Source organism: Leucopleurus acutus, assembly GCF_964270905.1.
Source record: "Leucopleurus acutus genome assembly, chromosome: 2".
NCBI classification, from domain to species: domain Eukaryota; kingdom Metazoa; phylum Chordata; class Mammalia; order Artiodactyla; family Delphinidae; genus Leucopleurus; species Leucopleurus acutus.
The window spans coordinates 111,778,246-111,796,667 of NC_139143.1; the positions used below are offsets into that span (position 1 = coordinate 111,778,246).

General features: G+C 41.2%; 1 protein-coding gene across 1 annotated transcript in view; it reads left to right on the forward strand.

Annotated features, from left to right (window-relative positions):
* The first annotated feature begins 9,520 nt into the window (after positions 1 to 9,520).
* The window catches only part of DIPK1A (divergent protein kinase domain 1A), a 120,139-nt gene continuing 111,237 nt past the window's right edge, over positions 9,521 to 18,422 (forward strand). The window contains exon 1 of the mRNA XM_082834360.1: positions 9,521 to 9,629. Within this exon, the coding sequence (XP_082690486.1) occupies positions 9,576 to 9,629 (54 nt within the window). The 5' untranslated portion in view covers positions 9,521 to 9,575. The remainder of the gene's footprint in view (positions 9,630 to 18,422) is intronic.

Sequence of the window (18,422 nt, forward strand, 5' to 3'; positions counted from 1 at the left end):
TTCAGAAGGAAAGAAACACTACAAATCACCCAATGAACTGTGTTCTGGCAGTGCTACCAGGTCATCTCTTGCTGCGTTATGTCTCTATGCAATTTTCCCCTTTAGAGAGCATGGCATATCCCATAAACCAAATTAAGAGGGTAGTCAAACCATATTGTGGAATGCTGTTTGAATACTATGACATTAAGAGTTTGTCTGTATGAAACCCTGAGACTACTGTCAGAGGCTGAAAATATTCTCAGTCTCAGGACAAGTTCATATCCTGCTGAAGACCATAATTCACCCTAATAAGGTAATCCCTTCAATAACTCCCATGTGACAGGTTTTATATAATCATTTTTGACACACTTGCTACAGTCATTGTGAGTTCTCAATACAGGTCTTTTATTGCAACCTTTTCATTAGGGAGGATTTCAATTTCCAGAATTTTAGTATTATGTGTCAAGTAAGACAAAATCCTAGCACCAAATTATTATAGGCTATTCTTTTCTTTTTTAAGTCCATTCTACTCTCATCCTCCACTCATATCTGTTTCCTCTGCACTTTTTAAAAAATTAATTAATTTATTTATTTTTGGCTGCGTTGGGTCTTCGTTGCTGCGTGCGGGCTTTCTCTAGTTGCGGCAAGTGGGGGCTACTCTTCCTTGCGATGCGCAGGCTTCTCATTGCAGTGGCTTTCTTGTTGCGGAGCACAGGCTCTAGGTGCGTTGGCTTCAGTGTTTGTGGCACCTGAGCTCAGTAGTTGTGGCTCACGGGCTCTAGAGCACAGGCTCAGCGGCCATGGCTCATGGGCCTAGGTGCTCTGCGGCATGTGGGATCTTCCCAGACCAGGGCTCAAACCTGTGTCCCCTGCATTGGCAGGCAGATTCTTAACCGGTGAGCCACCAGGGAAGCCCCTATAGGCTATTCTTTTTCCTGAGGAACTATTCCCCCAAAATGTCTCAGTGAATGTACAGATAAGAATAAGGAATGGAATAAATGATTCTGTTTCAGATTCTGAATGTTGCTTTCAAGTTAAAAACTTCTTTAAAATCTATTCTATTCTTATACCTTATATTCTCCTGGCAGCTTCATTTATTCATTCTTTCAACAAATATTTATGAATTACCTTCTATATGCCAGGTACTGTGCTAGGTATTAGAGACATAACAATGACCTAGAATTCTAATTATTCCCTTTTTTCTTTTCTGAAGCATTCCATATAAAAACCAGATACACAAAATACTTGCTCTATTTCATCTTAAGTTTCTGTGTTCCAAAGCTTCCCTGGCACTGCAGTGATTAAGAATCCACCTGCCAATGCAGGGGACACGGGTTTGAGCCCTGGTCTGAGAAGATTCCACATGCCGTGGAGCAACTAAGCCCATGAGCTACAGCTACTGAGCCTGCACTCTAGAGCCTGTGAGCCACAACTACTGAAGCCTGCGTGCCCTAGAGCCCGTGCTCCGCAACAAGAGAAGGCACCGCAATGAGAAGCCCGCGCGCCGCAAGGAGTAGCTCCCGCTCACCGCCACTAGAGAAACCCTGTGTGCAGCAACAAAGACCCAGCGCAGCCAAAAATAAATTAAAAAAAAAAAAGTTTCTGTGTTCCATACTCTTAACATCATTTCATAACATTTTGGACATAAAAGGTTCATAATACTTGGTGGTGGTGGTAGTGGAAAATGAGAGAACCATTGTATTTTTTTATTCCAATATCCAATTTGCCTTTTCATAGAAGATAAAACAGAGCCCTGTCTCTCATTTTCGTCTATGTTCTCATGCCTAAAACACAACAGACTTCATTTTTCCTGGAGTACAAACTCAGTCTCCGCCTTGCCTAACCTCTACCCTAAGCCATCTAGTGGATACAGGCTAAACAGTTTGAGTAAGTAATTCATTTGTCTATTCTTTTCTCTAGGGAAGTTCCGGTGAAACATGGGTTCTTTTTTAATTGCATTATTAATCCAGAGCCTAATGTCCTCTTATACTCTTCACTAGTTCCTTTCTTGTTTCCCATTTTGAAGCTTCAAAGATGCTCCTGATTGGGTCTACTTTCCCAAATCACTCTGTGGTTAACTCAGAGGTCATAAAGTCAAATGCCTACAGGGACCAGACTGGAAAAATAAATAAGTTCTGGGGGCTGGGGCAGGAAAATTGAAGAGTGAGGGGGACCATGGCAAACTGCAGCACCTGGGCCCCCTCAAGGAGGAGGATGTGGTACTCAGTGCCCGCTCATTGTTGCTGAGTGAATGAAAGCCTTGGTTAGCTGATGATCTGATTTTCAAAAGAGTCAAAAATTTGGAGCTTTATGTAAAATGTCCTGATCTGTAAATGTTGGACCAGTCAAACAAAATGTGTCTGCCCAGGGCTGCCATTTGCAACCTCTGCTCTCATTGGAGTTGAATGCAAAGAACTAAAAGCATCTAGCTTTCTGAAATGTCCTTGAAGAATGTAAGTTGAGTTCTGTGATCCAACCCCACTATCCAGAGAAAAGGGAAAGAAAGACTTCTTATTAGAAGTGTGATTTGATATTGGTCTAATTGGTATATTTTCAGTAATACTAATTAGTAGAGGGACTTTCCTGGTGGTCCAGTGGTTGAGACTCCGTGCTCCCAATGCAGGGGGCCCGGGTTCAATCCCTGGTCAGGGAACTAGATCCCGCATGCCACAACTAAAACTCCCGCATGCCAAAACTTAAAAAAACCTGGCACAGCCAAATAAATAAATAGATAGTAGATTGTCATTCTGCAGTTAAAAAATATATATATAATAAAGTAATCCACCTTTTATGTAATAAAAGGGGGATGAAATATATATTCAATTTTTAAAATACATTCAATTTTGCTTCTATTTATAAAGGAACACTGGCACTGGAAGAATACAATAAAAATTAATAAAAGTGATTATCTATGTGGGTAGGGACAAGGTAGAAAGGCAAGAGTGTGGGAATAAGACTTCTCAATGTATGTTTTTGTTTAGGTTTTATTTTTGAACTAGGTGAAAGTATTACATGTTCAAAAATTAAAATAAATTTTAAAATGAAAGTAAAAGGCATTAAAATGTCTTTTTTATTGCAGAGAAATGTGGTCAGTTGAAAAATAGATTAGAATGCATAAAATATATAATAGGAAAAAATGCTATAAGGGAAGTGGAATTATTAAAGTTCAAGAAGAAGAAAAGGGAAAAATTGTTACATTTCTGATAGCTAAAGAAACAATGTTTCATTTACTCTTCAAATGGGTGATACTCTTTCAATTATATTAAATCAAGATGGTATTTATATTCAACTGGACATACTTAAGAATTGTGTAACTAATTTATTTTTAAATGCCAATATTTAGAACATAATGCTGGAAATAACTTCCTTTACAATTGTTTAATTTTATGAGAAAAAATTCGTATGCTGACATAAAAATGAGGAAGATATGCATGTATTTTTCAAAATTCTTTTGGGAGTATGTAAATGAAAAAGTCCAAAGACCTTTGATCTTGATTTTTCCTATATTTGAAATCACTGAGCTGCTCCTTTGGCTCTGTAAGACCAAAGTTATGTTATACATGAGGACTGAGAGGCCACAAATTAGCACCTCTGAATACAACAATATGGATCAGCTACACGACAATTAGTTTTGGATTAGCTAGCTTTTATTTAGAAAAACAAACTTTTAAGTTCCGTAAGAATCAGTGCTAGGTAAACAGGTAAATTTATATGTTTGTAAGGTAGGTCCAGCATAGGACATCAAGAATTCATAGGGCCACTGTAATGAGTGTGGGAAGGAGAGCAAGGTCAAGAGGTAGAAGGTTTCTTATCCAAATTTGCTACAGGTCAACCTGCTTGGACCCATCTTGGGACTCACATAGATGGATTTAAAGCCAAAAGTGCAAGTCCAGTGGTATGAGAGCTCATCAAACCCACCTACAAGTTTCCCAGGATGGACCTTGGGGTAGCTGCTGTTCTACATGCGATGACAAGATAAACTACCCAAGTGAGAAATGAAAATGATCTAAACTAATTTTCCCCTTTCAAATAAAATGTTAACTACACTTAATCTTTGTTGACTCTATATGGAAAATGAACAATCATTTCTTTTCATTTGGTTGAAACTTTGTCCTTGTTATCGGTGTTTATATCCTTTACCATAAGAAGTCCCAGACTCTCGGGTCACTCTTTGTCTCCCACCCCCTAACTCACTCAAAGCTCTTCACATCACCTATTTTGAATCCCTTTACCACACTCCCCAATTTCTGAGACTCTTCCACTGTGTCCTCTGGAATTCACAGTCCATCCTCATCAAAAACCTTTGTATCCTCAGTCTCTTCTCTGAACATTTCCTTCACCTTCCTGTTCTAAAGGAAACCTGGTTCAGCCCTGGTGGATGCTGTTGTCCCTGCAGGCTTCCCAGAGCCCTTGTACCACTGGACTTGGAGGTGGGAGAGGGATCCTCTTTGCTCTTCATTGTTTCTCTCAGGTTATTCTCCCCACCTCCTATCTAATTCTTCCCCCTACCCAGTATTTGTTTTTTTAACTCATGTCCTCTGATGTTATCACTCTCCTCATTGTGGTAGTCCCCTACTCGCTCATAGATCACTCTGCCTTATTTCTCAAGGACTTTAGCTTTTGACTACTGGCATCCTATCCAGCATCTCCCTTGTCCTAAATCTTGTTGTTTTTAATATATACATAGATAATCCTCATGATACTCTCTCTTTGACTCTCTTCTAGTGACACTGTATTCCACACTCCTCAGCCATTCACTGCCATTTTCAGATTCCACCCTAGACTTCATCACTTCTTCATAATCTTAATTTCATGCATCCCATTCTAACTACCACATTGTTGTGGTCACTCTGCAGAAGTGAGATAGATTCCTCTACTTAAATTTTGTTTTGGATGTCAAGACTGATGATGCTACACATATACCAACTTTTTCAGAGTATGAAAAAGTTTGTTGCATACATAAAGAAGCTTTCTGGGGAGAGCAGGGCAGGCTCCAAATTGGTCTGAATATGGCTTGAGGGAATAGAGAAAGGAGACTTTCTTAGGGTTTATGGTGGTTGGGAGTGGATGGGGCCAGGGTGAATGGTCCTTCACATGGACTGGGTCTTGCATAGTTCGAACTTCCCACTGACACCAAAGGAGCAAGCACCTGGGCCTTCTTATCAGTTTTCCCAGATGTGGGGCACAGAGAAAAGAGAAGTGGTGGGGCTTGATAGCTGTCACTGAGTATCAAAAATGGAGCTAGACCCTTTATGTTATACCTATCTTTTCAGATCATTCCCCCTTGTTCTCTGACTCCTACAGTCCCTCAACCCCACAAGGACTGGCAATTCACTGATCCTACCACCTTTTTCTGTCCTTAATCTCTCCATATCTACTCTTCCCTCATTTTACACTCCACGGTGAATCATAATCACTCCCTTACTTACATCCTTGACTTCCTTGGTCCTCTCTCCTTGCTCTTATTTCCTTGGTAAAACCTGATTACATAGAATTCTAAGCCTACTCTGAGCCTGCACCCTGGCAGTCAATTATTGCTGGAGGAAAAAAAGCACAAGCACACTGACTTATCCCACTTAAATTTATGACCATGAACTCAAGTGGGCCCTTAATGACACTCAGCAAGCATATGATATTTTTTTCCTAGTCTATTCATCTTTCCATTCTCCTGGATGACTATTTCGCACCTTTGCTTCTCTCTTCACCTTCCCTTGCTCTTCTGAATCTCCTCCCCGCTGATGACCTGACTTCCTATGTCTCTGAGAAAACTGAAACAGTCAGAAGAGAACTTCCACAGATTCCCACCGCCACTTCTACCACCTGCCTGCCAGTTTCCATAGATGAACAGACTGTGCTCCTGTCTATAGATAATCCTTTCATTTGTGTGCTAGGTTCTAAACTCTTTCTTTCTCAAGGACACTGCTCCAGCAATTCTTCCTTCTTGCCCCTTCGTAAAATTTTCCTTCTCTTCTAGATCATTCTCATCAAAAACAAATATTTCTCCCAATTTTTTGGCCAACCCACTTTTGGCTCCACTTCCACCACCAGTTACTGTGGTAGTGGGCTCCCCACCACCATTTTGGGGCTCCCTTTTGCAGGAAAACTTCTCAAAAGAATTGCCTATAATATTAGCTATCTCCAATTCCTCTCCTCCCATTTTTTTCTTAAATCCATTCCAATCAAATTTTTCCTCTTTTGCTCCACTGAAATATTACCAGTGACTCCATGGCACCAAATCCAATAGTCAATTCTCAGTCCTCACTCACATACTGAGCACTCACACCTTCTTGATAACATTATATTCACTTGGCTTCCAGGCACCTCATTCTTGGCTCACCTACTTCACTGGCTGCTCCTTCTCAGCCTCCTTTGCTGGCTCATCCACTCTCCTGCCTTGAAGTTGCAAGGTTTCCTCCTTGCTTCTCTTCTATTTATACTCACTCCCTTGGCGATCTTGTCTAGTTTTGTGGCTTTAAATATCATTTAAATGCTGACACCTCTCCACTTTTTGACAAATATAAGTTTCTGATGACTTTTAGATCATACTACTGAACTGGCAAAAACACCTATATATCTGGGCTCCTCCCTTACCTCTTTGGTACAGTTCCTCAGCTGTCTGTCTTCTGGGCTGCAGTCCTCAGTAACGGGACCGAATAAAACATAACTCTCACCTTTAAAAAAAATGCGGCTATGTCTCATATATCCCTAGCTTGGACCACCCTTCTTAACCCTGGACTCATATGTACAACTGCTTACTCAAGGTCTCCACTTGAATTTCTAATAGATATCTCAAATGTAACAAAGTCCAAAACTGAATTCCTGATCTTTCTCCCCAAAGCAACTCTACCTTTAGTCTTCCTCATCTCCATTGGTTTGTTTTCTTTTTTACATATCACCTATCAGCTTTATTATCCTATTTGATTTTCTTGTTTATTACATTTATTACTTATTATTTATTACTTATACTTATGTAATATCCACAAGCCCTGGGGTTTTTGTATTTTGCTCAAGTATATAACCAATCAACTAGAACAATGTCAGGGTGCTCAATTAATATTTATTTATTGAATGAATGAAAGAACGAATTAAACCAGTACTTATCATACTTAGAAATTACCTTAGTCTCTTAACCCAAACTGAAAATCAATGAAAAACGGGTTTATTTGTCAGCAATAAAATACCACACAGTGTTTTTTAAAATTTAATTTAATTTTTATTTTTTATACAGCAGGTTCTTGTTAGTTACTTATTTTATACACATCCGTGTATACAGGTCAATCCCAATCGCCCAATTCATCACACCACCAGCACCCACCCCTGCCGCTTTCCCCCCTTGGTGTCCATATGTTTGTTCTCTACATATATGTCTCTATATCTGCCTTGCAGACTGGTTCATCTGTACCATCTTTCTAGATTCCACATATATGCACTAATAAACGATATTTGTTTTTCTCTTTCTGACCTACTTCACTCTATGAGTCTCTAGGTCCATCCACGTCTCTACAAATGACCCAATTTTGTTCCTTTTTATGGCTGAGTAATATTCCACCGTATATAGGTACCACATCTTCTTTAACCATTCATCTGTCGATGGGCATTTAGGTTGCTTCCATGATCTGGCTATTCTAAATAGTGCTGCAATGAGCACTGGGGTGCATGTGTCTTTCTGAATTATGGTTTTCTCTGGGTATATGCCCAGTAGTGGGATTGCTGGGTCATATGGTAATTCTATTTTTAGTTTTTTAAGGAACCTCCATACTGTTCTCCATAGTGGCTGTATCAATTTACATTCTCACCAACAGTGCAAGAGGGCTCCCTTTTCTCCACACCCTCTCCAGCATTTGTTGTTCGTAGATTTTCTGATGATACCCATTCTAACTGGTGTGAGGTGATACCTCATTGCAGTTTTGATTTGCGTTTCTCTAATAATTAGTGATGCTGAGCAGCTTTTCATGTGCTTCTTGGCCATCTGTATGTCTTCTTTGGAGAAATGTCTTTTTAGGTCTTCTGCTCAGTTTTGGATTGGGTTGTTTTTTGAATATTGAGCTGCATGAGCTGTTTATATATTTTGGAGATTAATCCTTTGTCCATTGATTCGTTTGCAAATATTTTCTCCCAATCTGAGGGTTGTCTTTTCATCTTCTTTATGTGCCTTTGCTGGGCAAAAGCTTTTAAGTTTCATTAAGTCTCATTTATTTTTGTTTTCATTTCTATTACTCTAGGAGGTGGATCAAAAAAATCTTGCTGTGATTTATGTCAAAGAGTGGTCTTCCTATATTTTCCTCTGAGTTTTATACGTGGTAATAAAATACCACACAGGTTTTAAACCTGTGTCTGTGCTTGGACGGGGAGGGGTGGGGGCGGACAAGAAAGCATCTCTTCATAAACGGAAAGCACTAGAACAAAGCTTAGGTAAAAACCATAGTAATAGTGAGTAAAGGTTTGCTTCTGGGGAAACCTCTTGTCAGAGCAACAGGCCCGAATGAGTTCTAAGTGGCCACCTAAACTTTGTTGGCGTCACGTGAAAAGGTGGTATACCGGGTAAAAAGAAGCTAAAACATATCTTCCTCCATTACAAGTTACTAGGATCAACAGCTGTTCTCCCGCTAGGGTGGCTGTTTTTTCCCTTATTTGTACTTCACTGTCAAAAGAAAGACACCACACCCTGTGTTATGTAGCCTTAACTGAGTAGCTATGCCACGTCCTAGGTCTCCTGTCTTCAGTACTGTATTTAATTCAGTAATATTTTTCTTTTTTCTTTTGACTCAGGGTTCCTGGGTGGGGCCAGGAAAACTCTGAAGTTGTCTGAAAACAATACAGACCCAAAAGGTCAGACTTGCTAAAAAGTACTCAGGAAAAAAGTTGAAGGCCGTTAGAGAACTGTATTTGGCGGGCACGTTGACTTCAGCAGAGGGGAGCCCCGTCTGCGTTCGCTCAGGGGATGCGCCCGCCGGCGCCTCCCGCGGCCAAACGGACCACCGTGCTCCAAGGAGAAAAAGCCGGTCCCCCGGGAAGGAGCCCCAAGCTTCCCTTGAATTTCCACGCAACCCGCCCAGACACGTCCGGCCTGAAGGAGCAGAGTCCAGAGGGAGCGTCAGACCCTCCGGGCGGGGTGGGGACGCGCAGCGTTGGGAGCGGGAAGCCGGGAACAGGCACTCAGGTCGGCGACGTCTGACCGCTGGGCTCTCCCGTCCGCGGGGCGCAAGCCCTCACCCGGCTCGACCAGCCCCTTCTGGCGCCGACCGTGCGACACCCCCTCTTCCGCGGCGCCCCACCCCTCCTCCGCACGCCTCCCCTTTAAGCGCGAGGCGCAGTTAGATTTGTGTCGGCCGAGGCGAGGCGCGATTCCCCTTTATGCCGGAGACGGCGGCGGCTCTGACAGCCGCGGCAGCCCGGCGAGCAGAGAAGGAGGCCGGGCCTCGGGCAGCCGGCTGCAGTCACCGCAGCAGGGCCGGGGGAAGCGCGGCGCGCGCCGCCGCGGGGGCGGAGGAGTGGGCGGGCCCGGCCGAGCTGGGGGCGGGGGAAGGCGGGGAGCCGGGTCGCCAGCGCTCGGGTCCGCCTCTGACTGCGGCGCGGCGGGGCGATGTGTGATTACCATGGCGAGGAGTCTCTGTCCGGGGGCCTGGCTAAGGAAACCCTGTTACCTCCAGGTAGGCCGGCGGCGAGCCCGCCGCGCGCCCTCTCTCTGCGCGGGACTCGCCCGCCTCCCTCCTCCCTCCCTGGGTCCGGCGCCCGCCCGAACCCCGCTGCCCCCTGCCGTCCGGCACCTGGCGGCGCGCCCTCCCCCGCCGCCCGGGCGCCGCAGCCCCAGCCGCTGTCCCGCCGCCCCCCGCATGTCGGCCGGCCCGGGCTCGCCCTCGCGCCCCTCTCATCCCGAGAGCCCCGGGACGTGACCCGGGTGCGACCCTACGCCCCTCGCGTTCGGGGCTCCGCAGTCTGGGCTCGGGACGTGCCGCCGTCTTCTCCCTGGGCCGGTGCTCTCCTCCCCCCTCCGTGTGGGCCCCTCAGGGCGGCTGTTCTCGACTCTGTCCTGAGTCTTCAGTAGGTGGTAGGAAAGGTGGTGTGTCATTCCTCCATATTTTAGAAAATTATGGTAATTTGTCACGTCAGTGTTTTCCCCAAACCCTGGAGAAGCGGCATGTGCCTCGGGCTGAACCCCTTGGTTCGGTCTCTCCGTCACACCCGTGATTTAAATGGGAGGTAGGGCTCCGAAGCCCAAGCGAGGCGGATGGATGTTTGCATTTTAAAAGGAAGGGGACAGTGTCTTGGCCGATCTCAGATACCCCAACAATGCAAACGTAATTTTCAGTCATGTCATGTGTACTGTTGGCGTGTTAATTTTTCATGATTTCCCGTTCCACCCTCTGTTCCGCTGCCAGTCTGTGTCTTCGAACCCTACTACTGTCTTCATGTACTGTTGGTCACCAGGGGGACCTAGTAGACACCGTGAGTAGCTGAGCGCAAATCCATCACCCCAGTGGAAAAACAACTACAAATCAATGCCTCGCGTGGGTCTGCAGTGTTGTCTGCATTCAGAGGACAGTATTTCTTTACCGCTTACCTTAAAAGGCTTAAAGCTATTGATAGATTATTTTAGGATGGGAATTCATGCTCAGCTGGTGCTTTTATCAATTATTTTAAAAGTTGAGAAGAAGGCGTCATGGGGCAAGTAAATCTTACATTTTTGTTTGGAAATAGCATGTGTGAATCGTTATTCTGCAATGAGTGATGTACTGCAAGTTGGAAGCATGATTGACAGCCCATGATATGAAGAGTACAGGAGTAAAACGGAACGTTCTGAGTCTTTGTAGCAGCTCCACCAGTAGTAACTGTGCCTTGAGCAACAGTAGAGCCACCCAGTCTAGAATTCATCCCAGGCCAGAGTTATACCTCTTTGTAACCCTTTATGTAAGAGAAAAAAAAAAATCTTTCCAGACTCTGTACTCAAAATAAGTTTATTGAGATATTTTAAATGTTTTTTCTTAACTAAAACTGTCTAGCTATTTATTTATTTATTTATTTATTCGATTTCGTGGCAGACTTTTAGACTGTGACTCATTTGGTTCTCACTGTTCTCCACAGGTGTGGTTGTGACTTTTTTTGGCACCATAGTAGAAGAGCTTTCAGATTGGCTGAGTTAAGATTAGTTTTACAAATAGTTATGCTTCTGTTAATGGGAAACATTTGGTGTTTCTGCCTTCCTGAATGTGTGCATCATTATCTATTACCAAATTAAGGTAAACGCAGGTTTTAAGCATTTCAAAAGAATTTGGGGGCATAGTGGTATTTTAGTAGGCTATTTCTATATAAAATAATGATTAAGTAGAAATCTTTATTGATTATAGTATTATATTTGAGATAAATAAATTTAAAACTTGGGAACCGGGTACGCTGGTGTTTTAAACATTGTCTTGGTATTAGTATTTATTCTCTTTATGAATTTCTTTATGAATTTTCTTGTTAGTTGTCCCTCACCATACTGTTTCAATTTAACCAGCTTTAAAAAAAAAGGCCTTCAGGTTACTCGTGTCATGCTTTCTTCTGTTCTCTATTGCCTAAATGCCTCACCTTATGTTTTTAATACTTCCTCTACCATTAGGTGCTTCAACCTTGAAATTGTTTTGGGTGAAGTTAAAATAAAATATTTTAATCTAAGACTGTTATACAGCTAGCTATTCAGTTTCTCAGCCACTGAAAGTTGAATTAACATATACAGTACTCTTATTTTTATATTTTTATTGTTTTCTTTTTCTTGAGAATAAAATCATGTTCCTTTGGGAACAGCATGAGGCTTGAGGCATTAGGACAGAGCTGAGTTTTGTTCATTTGTGCATCTGGTTCATTATGCCCTTGAAAAAATTTCACAACTTTTCAGTTCTATAGTTTCCACATCATGAAGTGGAGGGTGTAGTTCTTAGCTGAGTAATCACATGAACGTAGTGAGGATTATCTAGAGGAAGTTAAATCTATTTTGTGACACCTTTACTACATTTTTTAATAGAAAAGCATATGAACTTAAATGGTAAATACATATAGGTAAATATGTTAAATTCCTTCAACCAAAGGTCCCTGACTTTCTACCATCCCCCTTTTTATTTATTGAGTATTTATTTATCTGGGGGCATGATATGACTTAATTTTATTGACTCCATTATTTACTTAATAAATATTTGTTGGATGCCTCTCACATGCCAGAAACTGTGAGGTGGTAGAGATTCTAAAGGAGCTAAACAGAACACCTTTGTGGTTCTCATGCAGCTTAAAGTCTAGTCAGGGAGACAAACATTAATAAAATAATCTTAGAAATATATAGTGACATGAGGTATCACCTCACACCGGTCAGAATGGCCATCATCAAAAAATCCACAAACAATAAATGCTGGAGGGGGTGTGGAGAAAAGGGAACCCACTTTCAGTGTTGGTGGGAATGTAAATTGATACAGTCACTATGGAGAACAGTATGAAAGTTCCTTAAAAAACTAATAATAGAACTACCATATGACCCAGAAATTCCACTACTGAGCATATACCTGGAGAAAACCATAATTCAAAAAGACACATGCACCCCAATGTTCATAGCAGCACTATTTACAATAGCCAGGACATGGAAACAACCTAAATGCCCATCAACAGAGGAATGGATAAAGAAGATGTGGTACATAGATACACTGGAGTATTACTCAGCCATAAAAAGGAACGAAATTGGGTCATTTGTAGAGATGTGGCTGGGCCTAGAGAGTGTCATACAAAGTGAAGTAAGTCAGAAAGAGAAAAATATCGTGTTTTAACACATATATGTGGAATCTAGAAATATGGTATAGATGACCTTATTTGCAAAGCAGAAATAGAGACACAGATGTAGAGAACAAATGTCTAGATACCAAGGGGGAAAGGGGTGGAGTGGGAGGAATTGGGAGACAGGGATGACATATATACACCATTGATACTATGTATAAAATAGACAACTGAGTGGAACATACAGTATAGCACAGGGAACTCTACTTAATGCACTGTGGTGTCCTAAATGGGAGGGAAATCCAAAAGGGAGGGGATATATGTATATGTATGGCTGGTTCGTTTTGTTGTGCAGTAGAAGCTAACACAACATTGTAAAGCAACTAGACTCCAATAAAAATTAATTTAGGGCTTCCCTGTTGGCGCAGTGGTTAAGAATCTGCCTGCCAATGCTGGGGACACGGGTTCGAGCCCTGGTCCGGGAAGATCCCACATGCTGCGGAGCAACTAAGCCCGTGCGCCACAACTACTGAGCCAGCGCTCTAGAGCCTGCAAACCACAACTAGTGAGCCCGTGTGCCAAACTACTGAAGCCCGCACGCCTAGAGCCCGTGCTCCACACAAGAGAAGCCACCGCAATGAGAAGCCTGCGCACCTCAACAAAGAGTAGCCCCCGCTCACTGCAACTAGAGAAAGCCCACGTGCAGCAACGAAGATCCAACACAGCCAAAAATAAATAAAATAAATAAATTAAAAAAAATTAACTTAAAAAAAGAAATATATAGTGACAACAGTAAGTGTTACGAAGGAAAAGTGAAGGAACGAAAGACTGCCGGAGAGGAACAGAACAGTTTCTCTCTTTTAAAAAGTATTTTACTATGGAAATTTTTATACATACATAAAGCAGAAAAGAATAATGAACTCTCATGTATCTTATCACTTACCCTCAACAATTATCAGTATTTTGTTTCATCTCCCCTCCCCCATGTCCTCTTTCCAACTAAAGTATTTTGAAGCAAATTTCAGGTATCACATCATTTCGTCCAAATACCTCAGTATGAATTTCTAACAGATAAGGATATCTTTAGACATAATACCATTATCACGCCTAACAAAATTAATAACAGTTCCTTATTTTCTCTCACTGTCCTCCTAGATATGCATTACCCTGAGAGGACTGACTAAATTCAATTTGCCATGGGGTGGGTTTACTATGATTTGAGAGGGTCTTTTGGTAAAAACAAAACAAAAGCCTCTCCGCTTACCAGCTTGTTCCTACCGGAAGTTCTTTGCAGGGAAACTAATTCTCATTTCAGGTTTTGGGAGAATGTCTTAGAAAATGTCTGGTTTAATTAACATTTTCATGTAAATGTAATATTTTAATTTAAAGTGAGGCAGTAATTAGTCAACAGATATAAAAGGTCTTGTTTTCTTTGGAACTAGGAGGCGGGGTGAAGAGTATTGAATGTCAAAGATAGGGGGAAGAGATGAAGGGCCCAGCAAGAAGAGAGGGAAGTTGCAGACACCAGCTTTGTATACTTGCCGTTTTGCTGTTCATCTTCAAGTGGGTGGAGTCAAAAAGTAGTTTTGTCCTGAGGTGTTCGCGCCTTAGGGCTTGCAAGTTCCTCTTCCTACTGCAATTTACAGGGAAAAAAATTTAAGCAATTAACTTAATTATAAAGGAGCTTCATTCTCAGTATTTCTTTAATCCAGATATCACTGTGATGATTGGTAATGTTTCTAGAAACCGTAGTTTATGCAATTATGCAATTATAAGTTTTCAGCTATAATATGGCTTAAATAGGCATTTATGGACTAATATGGGGACCTAAGTACTTTTTGTAGTTTTGTTTATATAGCAAAAGAGATTCTACTGCTTGTGAAGAAAAGAACTGATATGGTGTGTCCATGTAGTAGAATATTATTTAACAATAAAGAAGAATGAAGAATTGATACGTGCTATAGCATGGATGAACCTTGAAAACACTGTATGAAAGAAGCCACTCACAAAAGATCACATATTCTGTGGTTCCATTTATATGAAGTGTCCAGAAAAGGCATATCTATAAAGACAGAAAATAGATTAGTTGTTGCCTAGGGCTGGGAGGGTTGGGGGGAAATGGATATGAGGTTTCTTTTTGTGGTAATGGAAGTGTTCTAAAATTGATGCTTTGCACAACTCTGTGAATATACTAAGAACCATTGAATTGTATACTTTAAATGAATAAACTGTACGGTTGTGAATTATATCTCAATAAAGCTGTAAAAAAAAAAGAAAGAAAAGAAACTGAGTTTATCCCATTCATGTGGTCCTTCTTTCTGCCTCTTGTAGATTCCACTAATGCCAGCTTTTTGGTGCAGGGAGTACTTCATCCAGAGGACTGGTGCAGGCACACTGTTTGCCTTTGCGGCCTCTCTGTGAGCCAGGAGGGATTGTGATATCCCACAAGCATTTACCTGAGCAACAAGCAGCTCATGGCCAGGCAGTATTCTCAGAGCACACTAACTTGCGGTTCTGCCCTTCCTAGCTATTTTGTTGAAAACTTACCTGGGAAATAGTACTTCCTGGACTAGCTAAATGTTGTGGCACATTGAACGGAGTAGAATCCTGCCGATGAGAACAGAATCTGTAGGTGTGTTAACCAGTTTGGACCATTTTTAGGCAGTGTTTTTCTTCCACACACCATTGTGATGATACTCCTTGTGGCCTGCATGGTGACCCAGAATGACACCTGCGTTTGTCTGTTTTTAGCATCATGTTTTCTACAAATTAGGATCCACTTTGTTTGGTGTTTACTCAGTCTGAGTGGGACTGATAACACAGCAGCCCTATAATTCATTGGTTTTACTTTTTAATACCTTCTTCCTTCTCACTATCATTAAGTCCTGGAAGAATGAAAGTTAAGACAATTTAAGCTAATTCTCTATACTTAGATTAGACACATTTTCCATTCCATTTATTCTGCCTGCATGCCCTGTTACACATAAAAAGCTGGTGCAACTCTAATGGAATTTGAAGTCTGAGACTCTTGGGTACTTCCGAAGGTTTTTCAAGTCCTTTAAATCACAAAAGTTTTAGATTTCTTAAGGCATCCTCTTGACTAACAGTTTCAATATGTGTTCAGTAGGGCTGTCATGAATGGATGGATAGATGGCATGTTCTAATCTGGGTGTTGGCACTTGTTTAACATTTCTGATACTTGCCTGGCTCTTTGACTTACATTAGTACTAGTCTTCAAATATGACTACTGTAGGTAGTTTGGTTCTTTATGACTTAACGTGGATATTTTGCAGGATTTATTGCCAGATAGGGTTACTGATACAGATTAGCTGGTAATAGTGACAATGTTGACAAATATGGTAGTAAGACTAATACGGCTTTTTGCTCATTTTCAGCTCACAGGATTATTCTAAATCTAAGGATAGTAAGAGCAAGTAGTTGTTTCCTGTTCTCCAAAGGGAGAAGGACTATAAGTAGCATGGTTTAATAATATAGGTTTATTATACCTGCTGTTCAGAGCTACACTTTTGCCTTTGCCTGAAACTAAATCTCCAGAATGATGATTAGCTTTCTGAGACTTGTGAATACACAGGGAGCATCTGTATCCCATAATGTCTTAAAATCAAGCATAGAATTATAATGCAGCCTTTTGATATTACCATAAGTTGCTTTTCTACCCCTGTTAGAAACTCAAAAGAAATGGTGAATTCTCAGGGAGATTTCATCCTCACACACTTTCAGGCTGTAGCATATAGTAAAAAGGTTTCTTCATTGTCATCTTCCTAGTGCCTCAGTTTTTCATCTTAATGTTGTTTTGTATTCTTTATAGAAGTTTTCTTTTTTTAGAAGTTTTCATCTTAATGTTTTCATTTTTTAAAGTTACTTTGAAAAACAATACTATACTATTCTGTTAAATACCATCTTTTTACATTGATTGAAAAGATAAATGTCTCACATTCTTAACATACCTATTTCTAGACATTCAGATATTTTGTGAATAATTTTCCTTTAAAACCCTTTAATCTAGAAAATATATGAGTTTAGAAAAACCAGGATACTGTAAAATGAGCATGTTTTAAAAACCCAAAATATTAGTGGATAAATTTTTCTTTAGAAATAGTAGGGGATTTTTTTGATGACTATTTAATGAAATTAAATAATTATCTTTTTAGGTATGATCATGATGTTGTGGGTATGTTTTTTCTTTCTTTTGTTTTTTATTGTGACCAAAATACACAGTATAAAGTTTACCATCTTAACCATTTTTAAGTGTACAGTACAGGACTGTTAATATATGCACATTTTTGGCAACAGATCTGTAGAACTTTTTCATCTTGCAGAACTGAAACTCTGTACCCATTGCACAACTCCTCATTTTCCCCTCCTCACCAGCCTGGTGACCACATTCTATTATACTTTCTGCTTCCATGTGTTTGACTTCTTTAGATAACTAATGTAAGTAGAATCATGCAGTATTTTTTAAAACATTTTATTATTTATTTTATTTATTTATTTTTGGCTGAGTTGGGTCTTTGTTGCTGTGCACGGGCTTTCTCTAGTTGTGGTGGGCGGGCTCCTCTTCGTTGCGGTGCGTGGGCTTCTCATTGTGGTGGTTTCTCTTGTTGCAGAGCACGGGCTCTACGCGGGTGGGCTACAGTAGTTGTGGCTCGTGGGCTCTAGAGCACAGGCTCGGTAGTTGTGGCGCATGGGCTTAGTTGCTCCGCAGCATGTGGGATCTTCCCAGACTAGGGCTCGAACCCGTGTCCCCTGCATTGGCAGGCGGATTCTTAACCACTGTGCCACCAGAGAAGCCCTGAAGTCAGTCATTAAAGAAAGCCTTGTTAGTTTCCCAGTGGTCCTATAACAAATTGCCATAGATTTAGCAGCTTAAGAAAACACACATTTATTTGTACCTGTATCTCACACTTCTGAAGGTTAGAAGTTCCAGGACGGTATGGCCCAGCTGGTTCTCTGCTCCAGCTTTCACAAGGTTGAAAATCAAGGCATCAGTAGGGTTGAGTTTCTTTCTGGAGCTCTGGGAATGAATTGATTTCCAGGCTCTTTCAGATTGTTTTCAGAATTCAGTTCCGTGCTATAGTAGGACTGAAGGCTCCATTTCCTTGCTGGCTGTTGGCTGGGGGTTGTTCTCAGCTTCTAGAGGCTGCCTCCATTTCTGGGTTCATGGCTTCTTTTCTCCATCTTCAAAGCCAGTAACAGTGGGTGGAGTCCTTCGAATGCTACTCTTCTGCCTCCGCCTTTTACTACCTTTCTCTGCCTCATCTCTCTGACTCCTTCCTCTTCTGCTTTTAAGGGTTCATATGATTACATTGGGTCCACCTGCATAATCCAAGATAATATCTCTAGTTTAAGTCTCTTCACAGCAGCATCTAGATTAGTGTTTGATTAAATAACCAGGGAGTGGGAATGTTGGGAGACAGCTTTAGAATTCTGTCTACCCCAGAAAGAATACAACTGAAAATTCTGACAGTTTAAAAAAATCAATCATTTCCTAAAATATTTTGGTTTTCCCCCCATAACTATTAGGTTTTTAAGATATTGCCAAAGAAGAGATTTTGTAAGAGAGTTATTATTGTATTTATCATTCCAGCAATTACTATGAGAGGAATCTTGCATACTTATTAAAGGAAGGAAAATACAAATGAATAGCTGCTGAACAACCACATGTGGTGATACTTGTTTTTACAATA